Source organism: Salmo salar, chromosome 06 (genome assembly GCF_965601325.2).
Source record: "Salmo salar chromosome 06, fSalSal1, whole genome shotgun sequence".
NCBI classification, from domain to species: Eukaryota; Metazoa; Chordata; class Actinopteri; order Salmoniformes; family Salmonidae; genus Salmo; species Salmo salar.
In genome coordinates, this window is record NC_138296.1 from 72563034 (window position 1) to 72590040 (window position 27007).

The window sequence follows — 27007 nt, forward strand, 5'->3', positions numbered from 1 at the left end:
CAAGTTCTAAATATCTCTCTAAGATATGTAATGACTGACATGACAAGAGGAACTGATGATGCACTACCCAATTTCTAAATGACACCCTGTGCATTCTACTATTACAACTTCCAAGAGTAAGTTTATAACCCCCCCCCCCCCCCCCTACAGTTTGAGAACCTCTGGTCTCGTGGACTGAGTCACTGGGGTGAGTTGAGGCCGTCGGAATGGGCCTATCAGGGTTCAAGCTCTGTGTTTGAGATGTATATACAGGTGCTGAGGTTGAGTCAGCACAGCAGAAGTCCTTGGCAGCAGAACTAGTTCAGCTTGTTTGAGGTTGAGATTTCCTCACTCCACTCCTCAGCAGATAAATGATGATGTGTGTCTGTGTTTGGCCTGATTGCCCTGATTGTGTTGACTCTTGTTGTTTCTCTCAGGCACAGGTTTTGTATGACTTCACTGCTGAGCCTGGAAACAACGAGCTGACCGTGAGAGAGGGAGAGACAGTCACTATCACCAATCAGGTGAGCACATGACTGCCCCCCCCCCCCTTCATTAGCCCGCTTCTCTCTTTCTATACCTATCGTTACCCATCTCTTTTTCTATCGCTCTCTTTCTCTTCCACATATCTCTCGATCTGTCTCTATTTTTGTCCTCATACAGTATCTTTTTCTCTCGAACCCCCCTTCTCTCGTGCGCGCTCTTCCCCCCCCATCTAACTTTCTCTCATCTTTCCCCCTCACACCACACTACGTACATCATCAGTTCTGTGTGCATTTATGTGAGTATAAAAGTATCATGTTTTGCTGGCACGCCTATATTCTGTGTCCTGTTTGAATTACATCAGCCCTGTAAAGTCACATGATCAATATCTCACATGATCCCATAGACAATAAAAGCTCCTCTCTGTAGTATGATGAGCCAAAGTGATGTCACTGTTATCATGTGGGGACGGCAGTTCAAAGGTCACTGCAGTGACTGTAACTGTTTCATCATCAAATCTGTCATCAGCCAATCACGTCATATCATGAAACCCACTCTCTCCTCACAAGGCCAATCACAGTCTCTCTTATTGGTGTGTTTTGTTTCAGGGTGTTGGAGGAGGCTGGATAGAAGCACAGAATTCCAGGGGAGAGGTTGGACTAGTGCCAGAAGACTACATTGAGGTTAGGGAGTGGCTTCATTTACACTTTATATCAAAGTCTTATTCCTTCTCATATATTGTTTCACCGTTTTTAAAATATTCTATGTATAATTCACTTTTTTTTTTACCAGTTGCAATCGCCATGTAGCCTGAACCTGTTTGTAGTGTAACTACAGTGTTACTACATATGGATAAGCAGCTTGTCTAGTGTTACTGGGATTGTCAATGGGAAAGGGCTCAGGGTTGTGGAAGGGGGTCAAGGAAAAGGCAGCACTCGCCAAGTCTCTCTGTTTTTGGGAAACCCGGACAGGATATACCCCCTTCAGGACTGGGGGTTGTATCACTATGTTTATGTAATGCAGTGGTGTAGGGACCCTTCTGAGTGGTGTGTTTCTGTGATCCAGTATCAACCAGTATGGGATGAGTCACTCTGGTCTTCTTAAAGCCAAGACAGAGATGTGAGTTCTGTCCAGTCAGTCGATGGCAGAGAGAGGAGAGGTCTGCTAAACAGTTTAGTCTTACTCCAAACAGCACCGAGTAGTCACAGCAGTAACAGATCACGGTGTGTGTGTGTGTGTGTGTGTGTGTGTGTGTGTGTGTGTGTGTGTGTGTGTGTGTGTGTGTGTGTGTGTGTGTGTGTGTGTGTGTGTGTGTGTGTGCTCAGTGCTTACTTTCTTTATTCACAAGATGGAAGTGCGTGTTTGTTACTATTGGGCAGACTCCCACCAGCTATTTGACCCTTAGTTGCCTCCCCAGCTGTCCTAGACAGTTTTGGTTCCACACAGGATCATAATATTCCCATTGACAACTGATATCCACATGCTGTTATTGTTCTCTTCAGTGAAAACAGCAGGACTAAAGTTCACTGTGTCTCCAAAGCAAGTGGTTTCTATCTCCGTACACCAGACTACAATCTGAGGGGGAGGTGGATACAAAACAGGGCTACTACTGAGTCTAAAGAGTTAGTTAGGATTTGTTTTTGTTTATCAGTGTATGGCTACTCAATTAGTTTCACTATACCATTTCAGTGGCCTCCCAGGTGGTTAGCCACTCAACCTTCTATAAATCAACCAGAACTTGAGCTTAGAACTTAAGGGTGTAAAATGTGGTTGTTTGTAAATATGTTTCTCTCTCTCTCTCTCTCTCTCTCTCTCTCAAATGTAAATGCTTCTCTTCTGTCTTCAGCTCCCAGGAGGAGGGGGAAATGTAGGACATGTAGCTGCCCCAGTAGCTGCCCACGCCCCAGACCTATCATTCTTTGACGCCTTCGCTGCCCCAGCCAACAACACCACTCAGAACCAGGTAGCACACAGAAGTAATGACATGTTTATCCACAGTGAGAAAATATTTCATTTCAAATAGGAGCTAATGTCTTTTAAATCATCATAATTGTGGTGTAACCTCATGTCTCTGTCTGCCTCTGGGTTTTTGTCCCAATACTTCTTTATATCATACTTCCCTTGTCTCTTCTCCTCTGCTTTTACATGTGACTCACCCCTTACTAATTCTTATCACTCTATACTAGTCCCTCCCTGCTACAGTGGCCTCTGTGCCAGCTAGACCACAATGCACTGCTCCCAACGATCCCATGGTGGTGTGATGTTTTGAGTGAAAAAGATAGCAGAATGCAGAATTGAGGGATTACCTCAGTTTTTTTATTAATCGAATGAATATTATTCTACCCATCCGAACCTCTAAAATGAAGAAGCAAGAGCAGCTGCCATAACTATTTCTGCACGGTTGTGGGTTTTAAATGATCCCTATTTTTAGATATTGGTCTAGGACTCAGCAAAAGACGGGTTACATTGTGTGATTGTGTATGTATTGAAAAATACAACAGAATGTGAGTATGAGTGAATGGGAACTACAGTGCCTTGCAAAAGTATTCACATCTCTTGGATTTAATTTTGTTACAAAGTTGGATTAACATTTATTTAATTTCCATTTTGTTGTCAATAATCTACACAAAATACTCATGTCAAAGTGGAAGAAAAATGATATATATTTTTTGTAAATTAATAAAATAACTATACTATAGTCATTGCACAAGTATTCAGCTCCCTCAGCCCATACATGTTAGAATCACCTTTGGCAGCAATTACAGCTGTGAGTCTTCTTGGGTAAGTCTCTAAGAGCCTTCCACACCTGGATTGTGCAATATTTGCCTATTATTCTTTTAAAATTCTTCAAGCTCTGTCAAGCTGTTGGGGATCATGGCTAGACAGCAATTTTCAGATCTTGCCATAGTATTTCTAGCAGATTTAAGTCAAAACTTGAACATTCACTGACTTCTTGGTAAGTAACTCCAGTGTAGATTTGGCCTTGTGTTTTAGGTTATTGTCCTGCTGAAAGGTGACCTCCTCTCCCAGTGTCTAGTGGAAAGCAGACTGAAGCAGGTTTTGCTTTAGGATTTTGCCTGTGCTTAGCTCCATCCTGTTTATTTTAATCCTGGAAAAACTCTGCAGTATTTGCTGATGTTAAGCATTCTCATACCATGATGCATCCACCACCATGCTTGAAAATAAGGAGGCAGTTACTCAGTGATGTGTGGTGTTGGATTTACCCAAATGCCAAAACGTGTATTATTTTGCCATGTTTTGTTTTCAGTATTACTTTATTGCCTTGTTGCATACAATATGCATGTTTTGGAATATATTTATTTTGTATGTTTGTGTTCTTCTTTTCACTCTGTCATTTAGGTCATTTATTGTGGAGTCACTACAATGTTGATCTATCCTCAGGTTTCTCCCATCAGTCATTGAACATTGTATCTGTTTTAAAATCACCAATGGCCTCATGGTATCATTCCCTGAGCAGTTTCCTTCCTGTCCTGCAGCTCAGTTCAGAAGGATGACTATCTTTGAGGTGTCTGGGTGGTTTAATACATAATGCACAGCATAATTATTAATTATACAACGGGTGGTTCTAATACTGAATGCTGATTGGTTAAAACCACATTCCAGCCAGTGTCTATTCCACAAGTTACCACCGGCTAAATCAATAACTTTAAAATGCCCGTTTACACTGTAAGTTAGCCGTAATTTGGCTAGCTAGCAAGCAAGGGATAAGAACGTTGCCAGCCAGTATGGTAATGGAACATTTAGGACGAACGACTGGGTCGCGTCCATAGATACAGAACAAAAAGACTGAAAGACTGGGTCACGTCTCTGGCAACCGAACCAATAGAATGAACGACCAGCCGGCTTGGGTAGCAACCCTAGCCCTCGACTTTGTCTCGGGCCTAACAACCCCCGTGCCAATATATCCTCCAAACACCATCTTCGAGGGCATTATCACTTAAATAGACCATGCTTAAAGAGATGTCTGATTTGTTAAGAGAAAGGGGAATTCCTAGTTAGTTGTACAACTGAATGCATGCTGACCCCAATAAGTTGACTGGTCAATTTAGTCATTGTCTTTTGTTTGGAGCGCTCCTGTCAGTGTTGATTACCCATAGAACTAGGCCTATAGGCTGCCTGGCCTGCACACTAATGTAGGCATATAAATGTGCCAATTTGGGGATCTGATAGTATTTCTGGTTGGCTTCACGAACCACCAGTAATGAGCTGTGGAGCTTCTCAAAGTAATGTTTTCCTCACCTCAAACGGCAAACAAGCGAAGTCTGTTTTTACATCCATTGAGAATGACAATAGTTCCTCAATGTATTTAAAAAATCTTTCCATCTCTCTCCCTTAGGATATTTATTTTATTCAAATATTTTCTACCTGCAGACTGCAATGGTTTATTTCTTGGCTTTATAGGGTATTTTTTATGTAGTTGGCATGGTACTAAATGGTAAGATAAATTGGCATTCCACATGAGAAAGGTTGCAGTCACGGCAGAATCTGCAAAAGCCAGTAGGAGCGGGAAGAGGATGGTCGGTTCAGGCTAAGGTTTATTTTCTTCTGTTTATCTTAATCTCTGGCTCCTTCTTTAGTCATTTGTGTCTTATTTCATCAAACAGTGGGCTTAAAGCGTCAGACAAGCTCAATGTGAATTTATAGTTGATTTTATTAAAACACAAAGGGTGTGTCTAGGGCTGTTGCGGTGACCGTATTACCGCCACACCGGCGGTCACAAGTCATGAAGGCAGTCAAATTACACATGACTGTTTAGTCACGGTAATTAGGCTTCTCCAAGCTCTGATGCTGCTGATGGTCATTAGTAGCCTACCAAACTTGCTAACTGTCTGGTACTCAGCACTCTATTGTCACTCTAATTAATCTGACATCAATGTAAATGTAATAGAAAATCAAATAAAACATGGGGGGAAAGCGTCCTCTCTTTGCTTTTTAAGTGCATAGATGACATGTATTTTTTTCCCGCTGCCCCTGTGCGTGATAATGGTCTATTCTAAATCAAAACAAATGTCACACATGTATTATTTAGTATATGTAAAGACAAGATTAAATCAAGAATAGTCTGATGGGTGACAATATTAGCCTATCACTGATATGATATATTATCACTTGTAAATGATGCCCAGCATCAGAAGCAATGCCTTTTTTTTTGCCACTTTTTCTAATCATAGACGCAAACCTCATGTAGCCTAGCCCATAGGCCTATATGTTTTAAAGGTTTGTATCACAACTAAAGTGGCCAAATAACTTATTAAAATGATGCACATTAATCTGCTTTAGTAGTGCCTAACGTGTGAGTTTCAAGTTTGGGGAAGATCATTTTCACCATAAAAATGCACCTTTTATAATCAAAGCATTACATGCATAATTGCATTTTGCGGTCACTTTTGATAATGGGGTTTTCCCGCTATTGGAAAATTTGCACTTATAGCCTACTACCATGTGCGCATTGCAGCGCTTTTAATGTGAAGAAATAGCCTAATAGTTTATCAACATTTTAAGCTAAACATTCTGATCCGTTGCATCAGCCACATTGCATAAACAAAACAAATGATGCTAGTGGTTGTATTAATTTAGGATCTATCACATCCCACAACTGTCCCAGACTATGTTTGGAATATTTATTTATAGCACAAAATAGAATAGGTCAACTTTTGTGCTATGGGGATAGTAGATTGACATAGGCTAGTGCTTTTGCCGTTCGTTAGGCCTACTCATCTTGTTGGCTGACGATAAGTAAATGAGGACAGTTATTCTATTATCTTCAGTATGCAACTCTGAATTGGATAAGGACGTGCGCAGTTGCGTCCCCGATGTGTCTGTCTTCACTTGTATCCTGTGAGAAAGACCTGATCAAGACCTGACTGAGAGCCATGTGAGTGAGAGGCGCTTTAGATTGCGCAGCACACTCATGGAGAAGAGCACAACGCAGCACTCCGAGCCACAAAAGGCATGGATTTTTTAGGATGCATTACGGCCACAAAGAGGATGCCGCCATGAAATTCGAGGCATTATCATGTGCTTGTCAAATTGTGAATGAGACTATTGTGGTGTGTACAGCCTGCACAAAAAGCCTGCGCAAAAAAAACTAAGCAGAGCTCATGCCTTTCAAGCAACTTTTTTCAAATCATCAGTCATCTAATCATGAAGCCTTAAAATAAAAATTAAAAAATATATAGCTCAACGTTTGTAGAACAACTAAAGTTACATTAATAACTCTATATTAAGCATATAGGAAAACCTATTTCTTTGTTAACACCTCAACCCAGAATAGCCGCATATGCGCACTCCCTCAAATCGTTTGGAGAAAATATTTATTTTATTCAGCTTTGTTCAATTGTATTCTTCATACTATAAAATAATGCCACAGAATTCTAAGTAAATCTTGTCTGCTAAATGAACTAGTGTAGCCCACAGCCATATGGCATAGTTAGATCAGGACCTAACATCAGGGCAACTGAGTATGCTATTATGTTCTTCTGAAATAGACTACATTTTCTTCATATCATGCTTCTTTAGACCTGTCTAAAATAAATCATGGATTTATTGTCTAGGTGTAGGCTCTATTACATGGATTTATTGTGTAGGTGTAGGCTCTATTACATGGATTTATTGTATAGGTGTAGGCTCTATTACATGGATTTATTGTGTAGGTGTAGGCTATATTATATGGATTTATTGTGTAGGTGTAGGCTCTATTACATGGATTTATTGTGAAGGTGTAGGCTCTATTATATGGATTTATTGTGTAGGTGTAGGCTATATTACATGGATTTATTGTGTCAGTGTAGGCTATATTATATGGATTTATTGTGTAGGTGTAGGCTATATTACATGGATTTATTGTGTCAGTGTAGGCTATATTACATGGATTTATTGTGTCAGTGTAGGCTATATTACATGGATTTATTGTGTAGGTGTAGGCTATATTACATGGATTTATTGGACTTTTTAAAATGGCTTGTAGGCTATGTGTGGAAGCCAGGAGATGCTAAATGTTTTTGTTAATTAACAGTCAATTACTGTGAGACCGACAGTTATTTGCTTGACAATCACCAGCTGACCAAATTTCGTGACCGCCACAACCCTAGGTGTGTCCAATGTTCCCTCAATTGTTTTCCGGCACTAAGCAAATTTCAGGTATGCCCAAGTGCAAACTTGAACGTTGTGAAAATTCTGTTCAACTTCCAGTGCGCGTTTACTGTGAACACTGAGGCTGTACCCGCTTTAAGTTACAGTTTTAACAGTGGACATGGCTATTTCATCATGATGTAGGCCTGCCTACCAGAGTGGCATAGCATCAAAAACAATGGAGAAAATGCATCCCATAACATTTTAACATGGAAATCATTCAGCCTACAGTAGCAGCCACAGGCCTACATTCTATGAGACTTTTGAAAAAAGAGCATGCAGTGCTTGACATGAACCTGTTTATCCACTTGTCCTTCAGACAAGGTGACTGAAAGTGTTGTGTGATGCAAGAAACCACTTTACAAAATAAAATGCATTATTATTCCCATACCGTTATTACAGAGAATCAGACAAATTATGCTACCCTCTGCCTATTGGCTACTTAGCTTATTCAAGACTTTCTCAAAATAAAACACTACCTGTTTATGACAAAAAAAAACTCTTTACCTGACTTGCTTTTCAAAGATGTCTAGAAATGTACACATTTTGTGCTCTTGTAGGAAGCTATCACTCCTCTATTGCTGACTACAAATGATCTATAACTGGGCTAATAACTCAGTAACTAGCAAAGGATATGAACAAAATGTGCACAAGTGGCTACATGCAGCTCTCACTTTGATCTCAAAACAAGCGCATCAACTCACGACCACTCATGCTGTAAACACAGTCCAGTTCAAAGTAAATGGCACAGATCCATATGCAGTGCATTCAGAAAGTATTCAGACCCCTTCACTTTTTCCACATTTTGTTACATGACAGCCTTATTCTAAAGTGGATTCAATTGGTGAGGAAAAAAACCAATCTACATGCAATACCCCATAATGACAAAGCAAAAACAGGTTTTTGAAATGTTTGCAAATTAAACTGAAGTATCACTTTTACATAAGTTGAAAGTTGAAAGACCTTTGTCATCGATTACAGCCTAGAGTCTTCTTGGGTATGACGCTACAAGCTTGGTACCCCTGTATTTGGGGAGTTTCTCCCATTCATCTCTACAGATCCTCTCAAGCTCTGTCAGGTTGGATGGGGAGCATTGCTACACAGCTAATTGCAGGTCTCTCCAGAGATGTTCGATCGGGTTCAAGTCCGGGCTCTGACTGGCCCACTCAAGGACATTCAGAGACTTGTCCGGAAGCCACTCCTGCGTTGTCATGGCTGTGTGCTTAGGGTCATTGTCCTGTTGGAAGGTGAACCTTCTCCGCAGTCTGAGGTCCTGAGCGCTCTGGAGCAGGTTTTCATCAAGGTTCTCTCTGTACTTTGCTCCGTTCAGCTTTCCATCGATCCTGACTAATCTCACAATCCCTGCCGTTGAAAAACATCCCCACAGCATGATGCTGCCACCACCGTGCTTCACCATAGGGATGGTATTGGCCAGGTGATGAGCAGTGCCTGGTTTCCTCCAGACGTGATGCTTGGCATTCAGGCCAAATAGTTCAATCTTGGTTTCATCAGAACAGAGAATCTTGTTTCTCATTGTTCGAGAGTCCTTTTGGTGCCTTTTGGCAAACTCCATTTGGCCGAGCGTCTTGGTGGAAAATGCTTTATTCAATCAATTTTAGAATAAGGCTGTAACGTAAGAACATTTGAAAAAGTTAATATGATCACACCAGTAATAGATTCATTGTTGTATTACTTGTGACGCACAGCTGAGTAAGCATTTAAATAATTCACTTTTTATTTTAATTTTACTGGGCTGGTGGTGCCTGCATCTGATGGTCAGTCTCAGCAGAGGGAGAGAGCAGCAGACTGAGGGTCCACTCCTCAACATCCCTCCGCTCTTCCTTTCCTCCACTGACCAAAAGGGCACACTGTCTTCCAGCTGATGGCGAAACTAGAGTCGCACCACATTATTTCTTCCTCATCCACAGATTCATGTTGTTACTCCTATGAACAGAGAAAGTTAAATATTCCTCGATATTAAAAAAGACCCAAGCTGTTAATAATAATAATGCAATCCTATAGAAACACTTTCCTACTCGTTCATTACTGCTGCAGTGCTTGTTGTAGCGCGGAGTGGAAATAGGAAGAACGCGCATTTTATGGTTTCTAAAAGTGTTGAATACAAAGTGTTGATAGTGCTGTGTAAGAACTTAAACATGAACTCATAAAAACAGCAGCTCTTTGCTGTATTCGGTGACAGTCTCTCTCTAGTCATGTTTTTGAAATCTCACAGTATCAATTTTACTGTAGCTTTCTTTTAATGCCTGCTACCTTACTGTAGACACGGTCATCTGAGCCATCTGATTGGCCAGCGGTAGGCCTATAGTGCACTTAATTTACTCTCTGGTTGTGCCGGGAAGGCAGTGTTTGTACCTTCAGACACATGAAATGGTTCAAAATGGCAACAGTTTGCCTACCTGGCGCAGGGAAGCTAAATCAGGTGCACCTACCGCCAACAGCCTGAGACAAATACAATAAAAAGAGGAAAACAAGGCTTTATCCTTGTTTGTTGTTACAGAAATGTTTGGCGATCGACTAGAAATGCCTTGGAGCTCGATCAGTCAATCGCGATCGACCTGTTGGTGACCACTGCTCTAGAAAGTGAAGTTTAATCTTGTGCTTCTCTCTGTGGGCTGGTATTTCTGTGCGGCAGTCCCGGAGGAGCTGCGTGGTAGTCTTGGGCTACTGTGCGCACGCACACGTGCCGCTTAGAGGGCACATTGGGTGTGTCTATATATGCAAAAATACATGTTTTAAAATTTCGACCAATCGATTGTTTGAAAGAACAGACTACTTCCGGTCGACAATTTTTTAATTTATTCTTTGTTGTTGTCAGCGACAGCCCTATATTTGTTACCCATCTACCAATCCTATTATTTAATGCAAAGTGAATCCATGTAACTTTTTATGTGATTTGTTAAGCCAAATTTGACTCCTGAACTAATTTAGGCTTGCCTAAACAAAGGGACCGAACACTTATGCAACAACTATATTTTAGTTCTTACATTTTGTATTCCGAATTTTTTTTTTTTACTTCTCCACTTTGTTATTACAGAGTGTTTTGTGTATATTATTGACAAAATATGACAATTAAATCCATTTTAATCCCACTATGTAACACAATAAATCCAAGAGGAATCCAAGGGGTCTGAATACTTTTACAAGGCACTGTATGCTAGATGCAAGCTATTTATTTTTCTTGGAAAATGGATAGCTATACAACTGTGAAGACATGGTACCCCTATTATAAGTTAGAGGGGAGTCAACAACAGAACACCAAATTACTGTCTCTCATCAAATATTCTTACTTCACTGTGGCCCCTGCTTGGTGTCCGCGTTGCCCAGGTTACCCTTCACTCACAGGCGCTTTGTGATGATGTCACCCTCTCTCCCCTCAAGGTGGATGTTGGGGCCTGTAGTCCTCAGCCGGACACCCCCGACACCCCGGCCCCACCTTCCTCCTCTTCCCCTGACGAGGTAACCAGCACCGAGCGGTGGTCAGGGGCACGAACATGGCCCCGTCCCCCACCTCCCATCTCAAATCTTCCCCCCTGCAACCCCCACCCCCAGCTCAGCCTGCAAGAGCATGATCTTACATTGTACCACCCCCACCCTCTCCTACACCCCACTCCCTAAACCAGGGTCCACTTACTTTCTGCCCATCAAACTACAACTGACCTGGAGCCAGTTAACAAGGGTAAATGTTAACTGGAACCTCCAAATCAGAGGCCAAATCAAGCCTACCGACCCCCTACACCTCCAGACACGCATCCCATCACAGATGAATGATCAGCACATCTCTGATACAACATGCACCGCTATAGATCAATGTTTCTTATTACCAGCACTAAACACCAAACGAATGATCTCAACATTCACGGTTCCCTATAACCAATCAATTATTACAGTGATCAGTGAACAAGCTCTCCCACCAGGCAAGAGCCAGCAATCATTTGTCTCAATTCTACCATTGTTTTTATATGTTGTAAACAAAGTGTTGGACAATTCAGCAGAATAAGTCAAAACTCCTGCAGTTTGTTCTGTGGTAACACACTACAGCTGCTATGAGCCTGTGTCCCCCACCACTCTGGTCCTCTAATGTACTCTCTCTCCCTCTGTTTGTTTTGTGGCTTACTGTAAGTAGCCTATCATGGAGATGTTTGGTCAGCAACTTCCTATCCAAACGCGCACACATCTCACATACACACACACACACCATCCACACAGGGCTCTCCAACCCCGTCTAGGAGAGCTACCGTCCTGTAGGTTTTTCGCTCCAACCTTAATCTAGCGCACCTGATTCTAATAATTAGCTGGTTGATGAGATGAATCGGGTCAGTTACGACTGGGGTTTGAGTGAAAACCTAGAGAAGGGTAGCTCTCCAGGAACAGCCCTGAACTACACACACATGCTTGCGGCATAGCCAACGTCTGCCCCATACGCATGGCATGCAGTCGTCCTGTGGATTGTCTTGATGCAAAATTCTTCTATGGTCTCAGTGAATGAAGTACTGACTGACTGACTGTAGAACGCATGAGATGTGTGTCTGTTCTGCTTGTGTTGTCCTTCACCACATGTAGTCCTCCAGCCATGGAAATGACTGGGAGAAATGCTTACAGTGACATGTTGCATCCTGCCGTGCCTTGGCATGATCTGAATGGTACAGTGCAGTGCGTCACAATGCTGGACTTGAATACGAGGCATGAATTTCTCAATTATTTAGATAAGCGTGACAGTGGCATTGTGCGAGAGAGATGTTTCTGCATCATTTTGTGTGACTTGAGGAAACACGCTGTACCTTCAAGTCCAGGGTTCAACTTCCGTACCATTCAACACACAATCACACGTGAGTGTGTTGCCTGACTCTGTATTTTGAGTGGGATGTGTGGGGAGGGAGTCTGACAGGTAAGGGTTGGAGTGAGAACACCATCTGTCCATTTTTCTCAAGCAGTCTTGTATTCAAATTTCTGTCAAGTTATATACCCTGTCATTTCTTTCCCTGACAAGTCATTTAAAACCAGTATTGGTTGATTTGTTAAAAAGGCTGTCCTCTACCCCTACCTATTTTTCTCTCTCCTCTCTCTCGCTCCTCTAGGCGAGTAACGGTAAAGACCCGTGGTCGGTATGGAACCAGGACACCACGGGAGGTTCCTCCAACAACTGGGCGGCCCAGCCAGAGGGCACCATTACAGGCAAGAGTGCTGCCCCTGACCCCTGGGGCTCCACAGCACAGAGCCATCCTCAGGCCTACCAGGGCCCAGGTAAGAGTCACTGTTCTAAAGGAACTAAAGGGCAATGAGGGCCCCTTTATGGACCTTAACACTTTGGTAATAATTTGCTAGTAATACTGTAGTGAAGACCTACTTTAGCAAGTTTCTGGCAAAAGACTTGCAGAAAGATGTCTCCAGAAAATATATTTTCCCCTTGTTATACCTCTTTTTAGGAACTTTATCCATTGTTAATATCTATGTTTTGGGAATAAGAATATAGCCTTTGGCATACATGAAGAGTGGTGTTTTGCAATGCATTTTCTAGGTGTGATCTTAAACAGGGGAGGGTGATGTCATCGATAGTTATGAGATCACTTGCCTTTGCAGAGTTTTTGCTGGCTTTGGTTTTTCACTTCCCGTTTTAAAACTATTTATATCCTGAATAAAGAAGTGACTGATTGAATGAACGAAATAACAAAGTGCCTCTTTTTCCTTCCAAAGATATCTATCCATATCCCTACCTTATTGACTGGTCAGGTATCCCACCATGCATTGCCTGCTGGGAGGGTTTCCCTGTTTGTGCGAGTGACTGTTTTTTGTTTTAAGAAAATGTCTGGCATGTGTATAACCAGTAAATGTACATTATTTTCTCTATTGCAGGCATGTGTTTGCATTGTGTGTATTTTCTCTCAAGAAAGCTATTCACAGTATTTATAGCTTAACACTTAATTGGTTGGTTTTGTGGATATATCTAACTGATTATCTAGACTGATATAATAGGTTTGTTGTTTCTGTTTGGATACATACTGTACAGTATATTTATAATTTTTCTCTCAAAACATAGCACGGGGTAGTGCAGTGCAGTGGTTTTCAAACCTCTCATTGGGCACCCAAGATGTTTCGTTGGAGCCCTGAAGTAGCTCACCTAATTCTCTAATCAAGGGCTTAATGATTAGTGATTGGAATCAGGTGTGCTAGCTCTGGAATAAGAACGTCTGGGGGTCCTCGGAGAGGTTTGAAACCCGCTGGTCTATTGCATGTTCTCTGATCTCGGTTTTAGGCTTTTTATGCTGTATGGTCTCTCTTCCATGTATTTGGTTACTAAGGGTGTGTGTGTGTGTGTGTGTGTGTGTGTGTGTGTGTGTGTGTGTGTGTGTGTGTGTGGGTAGGAGCGGAGGAAGATGAGTGGGATGATGAGTGGGATGATGTGAAGTCAAACTCTGAGTCTGGAGATGGAGGGGCCATCCAGAGAGGAGGGGCTACTGGCTCCTCCATGAAGATCTCCCTCAACAAGTAAGACAGCTGACTACTACTCCAAACCATCACACTGAACCCACAAACACTAGCCATGACCTAAAGACTACTTTTACCCAGATTTTACCCACGGTCATAAACATTGAGTCAATATACAGTTTGGCCATCTTAGTTTGCGGTTGAGAATCTGAGATGTTTGGTGGAGGATAGTTAGCCCAACTCTGTTAAACCATTGCCGTTGGATTTCCAGACTGTCAAGTGTCCCTTTCTACCTAACCCCTGACACTTAACCCCTGACCTTTACCCCTGTGTGTTCCTCTTTGAGCAGGTTCCCCGGGTTTTCCAAGTCTGGCCCTGAGCTGTTCCTCCTCTGCAAGCAACCACCCAAGGGAAAGGAGAAGATAACCATCTATGTGAGTTGGTGGAGGACTTTCATCAGTACTGGACATTGAATGGAGTGTGGTTGGCTGTGTTGTTTAGCAATTTTTTGTACTGTAGTCTTTTCAAATTGCTGTAGGATTTATCTTGTAGGATTTAGTAGGGTTGTCTCTGCTCCTTCTCAGATGGGGGAGGTTGGTCCAGTGTGGTCCTATCCAGAGGCTCAGCTGGACTGTGTCGTAGCCGACCCCAAGAAGGGCACCAAGATGTACGGCCTGAAGAGCTACATCGAGTACCATGTCATACCCAACGTAAGTGTCTGTGGGACCACTACTAGCATCAATGTGAATGGTCATTAATGTTTCTGGCTCTATCATTTCTAGGGACAGATACATTGTCCAGATGCCTGATATAACAAGCTGTCTCAGAGAAAAGCTGCAGTTGCCGAAAGCCAAGATTATGCCAACCCATTGGCATTATAGTGCATGTTAACTTTGTGTGATTGGTTTGCAGACCACAAACAGACCCGTCAATCACCGATACAAGCACTTTGATTGGCTGTATGAGAGGCTACTGGACAAGTTTGGTTCAGCCATCCCCATCCCCTCTCTACCGGACAAGCAGGTCACAGGTGAGAGACTGACCTGCTAACCTCTCGTCTTCTCTCCTCCACTGAGACACCTTCTGTCTATCCTATACGAGAGGAGTTCACTTAATGTAGGAAGGTATACGGGGAGCCTGGGGTGCTCCTTTCAATGCACACCGCTTATATCTGCTCTCTCTCCCTTTCTCCCTCCCTCCCTCTCTGCCAGGGCGTTTTGAGGAGGAGTTTATCAAGATGAGGATGGAGAGGTTGCAGGGCTGGATGACCAGGATGTGTCGGCACCCTGTGGTCTCCAACAGCGACGTCTTCCAACTCTTCCTGACCTACAAGGACGAGAAGGTACAGTAGGAGTCTTCCTCATCTTCCTCCCCCAGGAACAGCAGAGGGGTGCAGTATCAGACTGGACATGGAGCTCTGATTGTACAGGACTGGTAGTGACACTGAGGATTGGCTACTGAGCACTGTGTGTTGTTGCAGGACTGGAAAACAGGGAAGAGAAAAGCAGAGAAAGACGAGGACGTGGGAGTGATGATCTTCTCCTCCATAGAGCCTGAAGCCCCCGACCTGGACCCCATCGAAGTGTGAGTGACATCACACCACTCTGCAGCAGACATACACAATATGAAATGTTATGGGGTGTTTTTCTTCATTTGTTTCCATTGCGTAACAGGGAGCAGAAGTGTGATCAGTTCAGTCGTTTCACCAAAGCTATGGATGATGGTGTGAAGGACCTACTCACAGTGGGCCAGGAGCACTGGAAGAGATGCACAGGACGTATGTATACACTACATAAACACTACACAGCAGCTATGCAGCCTACATAGTTATAACATGACCGAAACTGTGTGTGTCCTCAGCTTTGCCCAAAGAGTACCAGAGGATTGGCAAGGCCTTCCAGAACCTCTCGTCTGTCTTCACCAGCAGTGGATACCAAGGTAGGCCTGCTTGGACAGACATTTACCCCAATAAATGGGATATATATGGATCTCCGTATGTTTTAGCTTGTTCAATAGAAGTGTTGTTGCGTGTAATGTAAAAAACATGTTCTTGTATCTGCAGGAGAGGCCACCCTCACCGATGCCATGACTTCAGCAGGAAAGACCTATGAGGAGATAGCTCAGATGGTGGCTGAGCAGGTACAGTACCAGTACAGAAGTGTCATAACCTGCAGGTGTCTCTCTTAACCCTGTATCTCCTCTGGGTTAAAAGAAATGATCAGAATGTGTGGTTATTTTCAGTGTCAGAATTGAATTTCCATTTTATTTTTATTTGATCATTTAAAAACAAGATAGTGTTAGGTTCTGAACAAACAGAGTTAAAACTCAAACGGATGACTAGGAAAAATCTCAAACCAAGTTTATTCACCCACTGGGTCATACACCTGCAAAGACAAAGCATGATTACACAAGCACATATATTTATAACCTCCCACTAGGCAGGGTCAACTCCTTACACATCTAGACAGCCAATACATCTCTGTCGCTAGGCAGGAACTTAATTGGTTTCTCTCACTGGTGTAGTCATGGCCCTTCCTGATGCTAGAACCTTGGTGGGTGTGAAAGTGTATGTGTGTGAGATATGACTGTAGTAGGAGGATTGTTGTAGTGGGCCCCTCTGGCCCCCCTCCCAGAGGTTTCTTCTCAGTTCATCTGTTGACTTAACCTCGAGCCGAATTCCCCGCTCCTCTCTAGTTCCGCAGCTGGCCTGCCTTAACAGAGACTAACTACACTGTTGCCCTTTACCTCCCTCCTTAGGAACAGAATATGAACTTTCTGCACTTCCCTTTGTCTCACTCAATAACTTTCCATACACCAGATTCCTATCCACCCTTCATTGACCCCAACATATACATTCCTTGTACATGAAAAGTATCAATAAGTTTTAGTATAGTAAAATGAATAACTATATTTCAAGCTAGAATCCAACAATATGCATACAAAATGATTCAATTGATTAATAATCATCGAGGATGAACACAAAAAAGCACAAAGGTCTATGACTTATTTCCATTGTGGTCCTCTTTCATGATAGTGTTTGGCATAATGTGGCAGGATAAAAAATATACATCTAAATTGGCAGGTCAATTTGGTTACTTAGTCATAAGAACACAAAAACATCCAGTTTACACACTATACACAAAGGAACTCTATTTGGTCATCATCATTGGGCTAGGAGGGATTGCTCACACAAGCACACTATCCATTAACTAGGATTTCACCTTCCTTTTAATGCTACTCAGTGGGAATAGTTTTAACACAGACACATTATTCCACTCAGATGCTGCTGAAGAGTCTCCTGTTGAGAGTGTAGTTGCTCAAGGGCTGTAAATATGTTTTAGTATTTCAAAGGAAATGTGTGCTATACGTCAGACGTAGCCTTGTTTTTGTTTTGTCTCAGTAGTTGTTGAGGCCTTGGAATCCAAAATAAGCCTTTGAGGGAATGTATGCTTGAGGAGCAGCTTTGGACGGGGGGGGGGGGGGGGGCAATTTCCTGTTGCTCTGTGTACTTCCTGTAGCCCCAGAGGCCTTGTGCTCTATTCCCATTCCTTTGGTCTCTCTTTTCTCTTCATCGCCCCAAGCTGCTCCTGTCTGATGTCACTTCCTGGATGTCTGCGTGCGTTTCCTGTGGCCTCACAGTGTCTGTTTTATAACCTAGTTCTGACCTTCTTTTGACCCTTTCACTAAGCATCCTGTGTGTGAGGTGTGTGTTATCTGAAGGGAAGAGGTCAAGACTTGTATGATTACTCCATGACATTCATTTAAAGCCAGCAGCACTAACCAGAACAAAATATGTTCACTACGTTCCTCTGACAGTTCAGTTGAACATAATGTTTGAATATCAGTTAGACTTATATCTATGATATATCTAGACTTATATCTATGATGGTGTAGTGTGGTTTGTACTGAAATCAAAGCCCCACCCTGTTTTTGATGTTGTCGCAGCAGCGTCCACATGGAGGACTCATCTGGTAAGCATGTGTTGCTCCAGTCCAGAGGTTTCTGTCCTTGGTCCAGACTCTTTTTGACCTTTTGACCTCCACCAATCATTAGCATTAGCTGTGTAGTTCCAGTCCTGGGTAGTTACTAGCACTCAGACACAGTGCTATGTATGTATGTGTGTGTGTGTGTGTGTGTGTGTGTGTGTGTGTGTGTGTGTGTGTGTGTGTGTGTGTGTGTGTGTGTGTGTGTGTGTGTGTGTGTGTGTGTGTGTGTGTGTGTGTGTGTGTGTGTGTGTGTGTGTGTGTGTGTGTGTGTGTGTGTGTGTGTGTGTCAGTTCCCTACCTTGGTTATCTGGTAATGTTTGGATGGATGTGTTATGGATCTCTCCCATGACCAAGCACGTCTTTGTGGATGTTGTTTTCCCTCCATGGTTCTTTATTATCTTTGTTTTTGGTCATTTTTCTATAGTTTTTTTGTGGTTTTCTGTTTTTTTGCTATTTGAGACATTGCTATTACATTTCTTTCTGATGATGTCACAGTTGTATTATTGTACTCATCTTGTTCATTGGCTTTTCTGGCTCAGTACCAAAAGTGTAATGTGAATTGGCTTTTGCTCTGTTTGCAGGGGATATTTGTGTGTGTGTGTGTGTGTGTGTGTGTGTGTGATTGATATCTAATTGTCCATGTTCTCTCCCTGTAGCCCAGGAAAGACCTGCACTTCCTCATGGAGAACAACAATGAGTACAAAGGCCTTCTGGGATGTTTCCCTGACACCATTGGAGTACACAAGGTAGGCTCCTACAGGGGAGGAAGGGAGAGAAGGAAGGAGGGAGGGAGAGAAATAGATATTCACATGATACTGAGCCTAGGGCAGAGGAGCGAGAGAATAACAACCATATGAAAATAACATTGCTAAAAGAACAAAACCATTTTATTTTGGTTAGGACCTACAGTGTCTTTGCTATTAATGTAGATCCATGTTTAATCCAGTATAGCTGTAAAGTTGAATCCCTAGGATTTTGTGCAAAACTGAAGACTGCTCTGTCTTTTCACTGTTAGGCGGCCATAGAGAAGGTGAAGGAGGGAGACCGGCTGGTGGCAGCTAGCAAGATCACCCCTCAAGACAAAGTGACCATGGCTAAACGTGTTAGCACCATGTCATACGCACTACAAGGTAAGGCTACTGGGCTAATGCTAAATGTGTTAGCGATGGTTAAATGTGCTAACACAAGGTACTATAAGCCTATGGCATATAAAGAGATGGTTCCATCATCTATACCACATCATGTGACAGTGGATTTCCTGTTTTCTCCCACCCACAGCTGAGATGAACCACTTCCATAGCAACCGTATCTACGACTACAACAGGGTGATGCAGCTGTACCTGGAGGAGCAAGTAAAGTTCTACGAGACGGTAAGAACAGTCGTCCAAACCACCCTGTACAAAGAAACATTCCCACATAGCCAGAAAACACAATTTTAGCTAAAATGTCAGTAGCTTCTTCTCAAATAGAAAACCTATGAGTTCTTTGCCTGAATGACAGTGGATCTCAAGCAAATGAGTATTGCTAGCATTGAAATTATATTAATGAATGGATCATTTCCACATGCTCACATGCAATTGTCTCCGACCCTGGTCACAAGGTCTGCTATGAGAGGGACTGCTATGAATAGATGCTTCTGTACATACAAATAGTAGTCCATCAACAATGCTCCAATCTGATGAATGTTTTTATTTAGGCATTCAGCACATGGCTTTCAATGGGATTTTTCTCTTTATTCCTGGTTTGGGCAGATTGCTGAGAAGCTGAAGCAAGCACACAGTCAATTCACCACAATGTAAACCTGCCTCCTAAGACTGAAAATGCAAGAAACAGCTTAACACCGAAGAGATCTCTCTTTTTCTTTTTCTCACTCTGTTGCTTTTTCCCTTTGCGCTCAGTGCAATTTCATTTCCTGCAGTCGTTAGCTAATGATGCTAATGTAATCTGTTTTAAACAGTCTAGGAACTGTTTAGGAAGAGGTGTAGACAGTCGAAACCCAGATGGGTGGATTGCAACAGTGCCTGATGCACAGTGGGTGCCACATACAGCACCAAACAACCCAGTCCCACAGGAAACAACACTGACTACTTCCTGTGTCTCAGGTCAGGGTAACATGACAAACATTCAGGCCCTCATTGAACATATTGCACAGTTAAGCATTGCCCTCACTGCCTCAGTGATTCACTCAAAATTCAGAGGTTAAAGCGCAGCTCTCTTCCCCTGGCAAAGAGGATACTGTTTGCATTTCCTTGTTTGACTGAATCCATGGGCTAGTCATGACTTCCTCAGTTCCATATTATAGTTAACCTACAGTTCCCTACCTTGGTTATCTGGTAATGTTTGGATGGATGTGTTATGGATCTCTCCCATGACCAAGCACGTCTTTGTGGATGTTGTTTTCCCTCCATGGTTCTTTATTATCCCCTGGTCATCTTTTGGACCTTACCCCAGCATCACAGCATTTTTTAATCACAGCATTTCAACAGAAATGATTTTTCAAGTGATTGAAACACACACTCACAGTTCAGAGTAGAGATGTTGCATTATGCCTTGTCAGTTAAGTTCCAGCAGATAAGAGAGGGAGTGTGTCACCACACCCCTTGCTTGTGAGTGTGTCTGAACACTGCTGGCAGTGCCCCACCCCTTCCTTCACTCACTTCCTCGATCTCTAACAGGAAGCTCGACCCTTTCCTGCCACTGTGCCTTGTTGACGTTCTGTAGAAAATAGAACTGCATGCTTCGCTCATTCCCCCCTGTCTGATTTTTATTTTACTATTCAAAACATAGAGCTCTGCTTTTCTCCCTTCTGGAAGGACAGATTCCGATGGGGAATGTTAGAGGTTATGCAATGGGAGCCTACTCCTCGTCCATGGAAGCCAAACATCAGCGAGCCAATGCTTCTCCCAAAGCCAGTGCCAAACATGGTGGCTGGGTCCCAATACTCATAAATTGCTTCCTTGTTTTCTTTCCTTCAAAAACAGCTGAGCGGTTTCACAATATTGCTTTCACCTATCAAATCCTTACATAGCAGTGGTTAGTAAGGAAATGTGTTAAGACAATAGGGACACAGCCATGCCTTTATCCAGGTGTCTATGACAGCTCTTCTCTGCCTCACTCCACTTAATACCGCAGTGCAATCATCAATCATTATTTAATCTCCCTCTTTCTATTCTCGTCACATAAATACAAATACATTTATATTCTATCTGATGCATGCGCTTTTTGGTTGTTGAGGTATTATTTTATGTATAGAAATATTTGCGATATGTTGTCACCCAGAAAGAGGTAAAATTTAAGTTTGATTTAATAAAAATGATTTGTACTCTCCGTGGACACGTTTGCATTTCTTTGAGTGTGTTTGTGAGAGTGAGTGTGAGTCATGTCTTGTTCTGCCGGACTTGTGTATTTGGGACGACACCCACCCACACACTCAGATACACACACAGCAGGTCCCTTATTCCCCCGTCTGAATATTCTGTAGAGATGGATAGGAATGAGAATGAGTTGGTCTATAAGCAGAGCGGAGCGTCAAAGAGTGTGTTTGTGCTGATTATGAGGGGAGGAATGAAAGAGGTCTTTCACCCTGTACTCTGCCTGCACCCAGCTCTGACTGAAATCAGGTGCAGCTGGGTCTCTGTCTCTACACCAAGAAAGAGTTAAATATTTCACTCTATAAAGAGTTAAATACACTATATATACAGAAGTATGTGGACACGTCATAAAATGTGTGGATATGGCTGTTTCAGCCACACTCGTTGCTGACGGGTGTACAAAATCGACCACACAGCCATGGAATCTCCATAGACAAACATTGGCCGTAGAATGGCCTTACTGAAGAGCTTAGTGACTTTCAACGTGGCAGTGTCATAGGATGCCACCTTTCCAACAAGTCAGTTTGTCAAATTTCTGCCCTGCTAGAGCTGCCCCGGGTCAACTGTAAGTGCTGTTATTGTGAAGTGGAAATGTCTAAGAGCAACAACGGCTCAGATGTGAGGTGGTAGGCCACACAAGCTCACAGAATGGGACCACCGAGTGCTGTAGTGCATACAAATTGTCTGTCCTCGGTTGCAACACTCACTACCGACTTCCAAACTGCCTCTGGAAGCAAGGTCAGCACAAGAACTGTTAATCGGGAGCTTCGTGAAATGGGTTTCTATGACCGAGCAGCCACACACAAGACCAGTAGCGATTTTAGCATGTAAATCTTGGTGGGGGAAAAATAAATAAAAGTGGGATGCATCCTAGCAAAGCCACTACACAACACAACACTAAACAACACATTAATTGCACTATAACAGTGAAAAACGGTTCCCACAAACTGTTAGGGCCTACATAAAGCTGTCCCAACATATTACCACTGCTACACCTGGCTATCAGCAGAGCCTTGTCTGGCAGCGAAACAGTTCATTCAGCCTCATTTACTGCGTTTAAAAAAACATAGCTGATATGGCTGACTTGCTAAAACAAATGTGGTCTATAAGGTGACGACAAGCAGATGAGGCAATCTGTAATTTCGATTAAGACATTGAGCGAGCTATAGTAGGACGGACGTAGTCAATATAACTATTTGTTTAGCACTATTGAAATGTACAGCGACAGAATTCAGAACATGGGCCGTTCTTATAGTGTTCTCCCTGTACACCAAGTCAGAAGAACCGTAGGATAAATAAAGGGGGCATATAAGCAGACAATGAAAGCTCTTACAATATTCGATAATTACATTTCTCTAAAACAGGTTAAAGTCTACATGTACACCACCAAGTCAGAACAGTAGGCAAAATTAAGAGGGGTATATGGACCAAATTATTAAGGTGAGGCACATGGGCTACTAACATCTTACTGCACAACATACACTTAGTATTACTTTCTTAGCTACAGTATGCATATTACATAATTTATGCAGCAGCATACAAGACATTTTTGGACTCACCTTGTTGTGCTGTGCTCACTTGAACAGGAAGGTAGCGCGGCTGTCCTTCGTGGACAAATTTTGTCATCAAAGTCTGTCATTCTCTGGATTTATGGTGCTTTCAAAACAACTGGGAACTCTGGGGGGGAAAAAACAAGGTCGAATCGTGATGACGTCATTGATCTTCAGGTCGTAGCTGTAGAAAGAGGCCAGATTTACAGTTCCGAGTTGGATGACCGTTCAAAACGTATTTTCAAAAGTAATTTATTCCTGACTTCCCAGTTGTTTTCGCAGTTCCAAGTTAAGTTGTTTAGAGCGCGGCACAAATTATGCTTCATTGACAACATGGCAAATGTTGAATGTTTATCATTTTAAACTTGGAAAAGAGCCCCTTAATCCCAGATTTGGGACTATACAGCCATTCCACTGAATAGCAGGCTAGTGATTGCTTTGCATTGCTTGCAGTTAGCCACTGTCACTGAGTCCTTCCAAACCACTCATTGTTGAGTTTGTGATTTCTAACTTGTTGTGTAATGTTTATGTCCAATGTCCTATGAGCACCAATACGTTTAATCTATCATTTCTCTTAATTATTTATCTTAATATGACAAGGATTAAAAAGGATTTGCCAGTAGATTGTCGACTTGATTCATGATGATGACCGCTAGCTAAGATTTTGAAAGTATGATGTTGACATGTTGATAGCCCAGTCAATTCCTGCCAGTCTGCACAGTGCGATATCAACCCAGAGCATATCAGACTGCTTTTTCTCTACCACATCTCGGGATTCCTACCACAAGCTCTGAACCTTTACACCGGATCATCGCAGCTAGCAAGCTGCTATCCAAGTGGCTACTCCTGGCTAACGTCTCTGTCCGGAAGCAAGCACCAGCTAGCTTGGAGCTAGCCTCGAGCTAGGCCCATCTCCTGGCTAGCTGAAGAGGTCCATCAGCCAATTTCTTGGGCTACAATACCTATTTTGCCAGTTGGCCTGGACCCTTTTACTGCCGACAGGGAGCCCCGACGATCCATCACAACTGGTCTGCTGACGTAACCTTCCGAGGGGTCTCAACAGGCTTTTCCGTCGCGACGTCCCCCAAAGCCCCGGCCCGCTAGCTGTCTGAATCGCTGTGTCTCCAGCTCGCCTAGCTACTCACTGGACGCTATGATCACTCAGCTACGAATGCCTCTCCCTAATGTCAATATGTCTTGTCCATTGCTATTTTGGTTAGTGATTATTGTCATATTTCGATGTAGAGTTTCCAGCCCTGCTCAATATGCCTAAGCTAGCCCTTTTGTTCCACTCATGCGGTGACCTCACCTGGCTTAAATGGTGCCTCGAGAGACAAAACCTCTCTCATCGTCACTCAATGCCTAGGTTTACCTCCACTGTATTCATATCCTACCATACCCTTATCTGTACATTATTCCTTGAATCTATTCTTCCGCGCCCAGAAATCTGCTCCTTTTACTCTCTGTTCCGAACGCACTAGACGACCAGTTCTCATAGCCTTTAGCCGTACCCTTATCCTACTCCTCCTCCTCTGTTCCTCTGGTGATATAGAGGTTAACCCAGGCCCTGCAGCGCCTAGCTCCACTCCCATTCCCCGTGTGCTCTCATTTGTTGACTTCTGTAACCGTAAAAGCCTTGGTTTCGTGCATGTTAACATCAGAAGCCTCCTCCCTAAGTTTGTTTTATTCACTGCTTTAGCACACTCCGCCAACCCAGATGTCCTAGCCATGTCTGAATCCTGGCTTAGGAAGGCCACCAAAAATCCTGAAATTTCCATCCCCAACTACAACATTTTCCGACAAGATAGAACTGCCAAAGTGGGCCGAGTTGCAATCTACTGCAGAGATAGTCTGCAGAGTTCTGTCATACTATCCAGGTCTGTTCCCAAACAATTCGGGCTTCTACTTTAAAAAATCCACCTTTCCAGAAACAAGTCTCTCACCGTTGCCGCTTGCTATAGACCACCCTCTGCCCCCAGCTGTGCCCTGGACACCATATGTGACTGTACGTTTGTTTATGTGTAACTCTGTGTTGTTGTATGTGTCGAACTGCTTTGCTTTATCTTGGCCAGGTCGCAGTTGTAAATGAGAACTTGTTCTCAACTGGCCTACCTGGTTAAATAAAGGGGAAATAAAAATAAATAAAACATGATCAATCAAAGCTACTGTACATATAACTTGATTTGACGTCATTTTATCTGTGGCCAATGACCTTGAGCCTTCTTGGATGGGCACTTCTAATGTAACTCTATGGCAGCACCCAAGGGACGAGAATTTTTTAGCTCAAGTTCTAGCTCTTGTGGGGCGGCAGGTAGCCTAGTGTTTAGAGCGTTGGGACAGAAACCGTAAGGTTGCCGGATCGAATCCCCGAGCTGACAAGGTAGTAATCTGTCGTTCTGCCCCTGAACAAGGCTGTTAACCCACTGTTCCCCGGTAGGCCGTCATAGTAAATAAGAATTTGTTCTTCACTGACTTGCCTAGTTTAAAAGGTTGCATTACCATTAGACTTGGCGGTGACATAGTATCCCCATGAGTGACAGAACACTGAGCTCCACTTTCCACAGAAAGCACTGAACAAGGCTGAAACACCTGCATTTAGGAGTTGCCTTACTCAAGAAAACAAAAAAGAGACCGTGTTTGTATGCGGCTTTATTAGTAACATCCCCCCCCCAAAAAAAAACAAATGTATTTGTTTTTGCTAAAAATGTTGGCCTCAAAACAGGTTTCCAGCATTTCCACTGCACAAGACTACGATCACCATGTGCAATGCCAAGCGTCAGCTGGAGTGGTGTAAAGCTCACCGCCATTGGACTCTGGAGCAGTGGAAACGCGTTCTCTGGGGTGATGAAACGCGCTTCACCATCTGCCTGTCCGACAAATCTGGGTTTGGCGAATTCCAGGAGAATGCTACCTTCCCAAATGCATAGTGCCAACTGTAAAGTTTGGTGGAGGAGGAATAATGGTCTGGGGCTGTTTTTCATGGTTTGGGTTAGGCCCGTTACTTCCAGTGAAGGGAAATCTTAACGCTACAGCATACAATGACATTCTATATGATTCTGTGCCTCCAACTTTGTGGCAACAGTTTGGGGAAGGCCCTTTCCAGTTTCAGCAAGACAATGCCCTCGTGCTCAAAGCGAGGTCCATACAGAAATGGTTTGTCGCAAATCGGTGTGGAAGATCTTGACTGGCTTGCACAGATCCCTGACCTTAACCCCATCAAACACCTTTGGGATGAATTGGAACGCCGACTGCTAATCGCCCAACACCAGTGCCACTCCTCACTAATGCTCTTGATGCTGAATGGAAGCAAATCCCTGCAGCAATGTTCCAACATCTAGTGGAAAGCCTTCCCAGAAGAGTGTAGACTGTTATAGCAGCAAAGGGGGGACCAACTCCCATGTTAATGCCCATGATTTTGGAATGAGATGTTCGACAAGTAGGTGTCCACATACCTTTGGTCATGTAGTGTATCTCACTCTACACACACAAATAGTTAAATATCTCATTGTGCACACAAGGCCATAAACACCCACACTTCCTTGTGTCTGCGCAACGCCGGCTGCGGCAGTTAGCCTAGTGGTTAATAGTGTTGGGCATATAACCGAAAGTTCGCTGGTTTGAATCCCCAAGCCGACTTGGTGAAAAATCTGTCTGTGCCCATGAGCAAGGTACTTAACCCTAATTGCTCCTTTAACATTTAACATTTTAGTCATTTAGCAGACGCTCTTATCCAGAGCGACTTACAGTAGTGAATGCATACATTTCATGCATTTAAAAAAAAATTGGGCCCCCCGTGGGAATCGAACCCACAACCCTGGCGTTACACACACCATGCTGGCGTTGCAAACACCATGCTCTACCAGCTGAGCCACAGGGAAGACTTTAAGTCAGTCTGGTTAAGAGCATCTGCTAAAATGTAAGAACGTTATATTTACATGAATCTGAGTTTTGTGTTTTTCTAGTTGGGATTCAGCCCTTAGTCTTCACACTAACACACATTGCCGTTTAAACGGGGTCTTTTCTCTTCTATATATTATGTATG

General features: G+C 43.1%; 1 protein-coding gene across 4 annotated transcripts in view; it reads left to right on the forward strand.

The window, feature by feature from the left end:
- The window catches only part of snx9b (sorting nexin 9b), a 30070-nt gene extending 8699 nt beyond the window's left edge, over positions 1-21371 (forward strand). Inside the window, exons 2-19 of one of the 4 annotated variants that reach the window (XM_014205569.3) lie at positions 417-503; positions 1071-1145; positions 2309-2425; positions 11014-11091; positions 12711-12876; positions 13995-14118; positions 14405-14492; positions 14643-14768; positions 14971-15088; positions 15270-15400; positions 15539-15642; positions 15732-15835; positions 15919-15996; positions 16121-16197; positions 18701-18790; positions 19060-19174; positions 19323-19414; positions 19796-19885. In XM_014205569.3, coding sequence (XP_014061044.1) covers positions 417-503; positions 1071-1145; positions 2309-2425; positions 11014-11091; positions 12711-12876; positions 13995-14118; positions 14405-14492; positions 14643-14768; positions 14971-15088; positions 15270-15400; positions 15539-15642; positions 15732-15835; positions 15919-15996; positions 16121-16197; positions 18701-18790; positions 19060-19174; positions 19323-19414; positions 19796-19843 — 1818 coding nt within the window. In that variant the 3' untranslated portion in view covers positions 19844-19885. 4 annotated transcript variants of the gene reach the window in all.
- The last annotated feature ends 5636 nt before the right edge of the window (positions 21372-27007 follow it).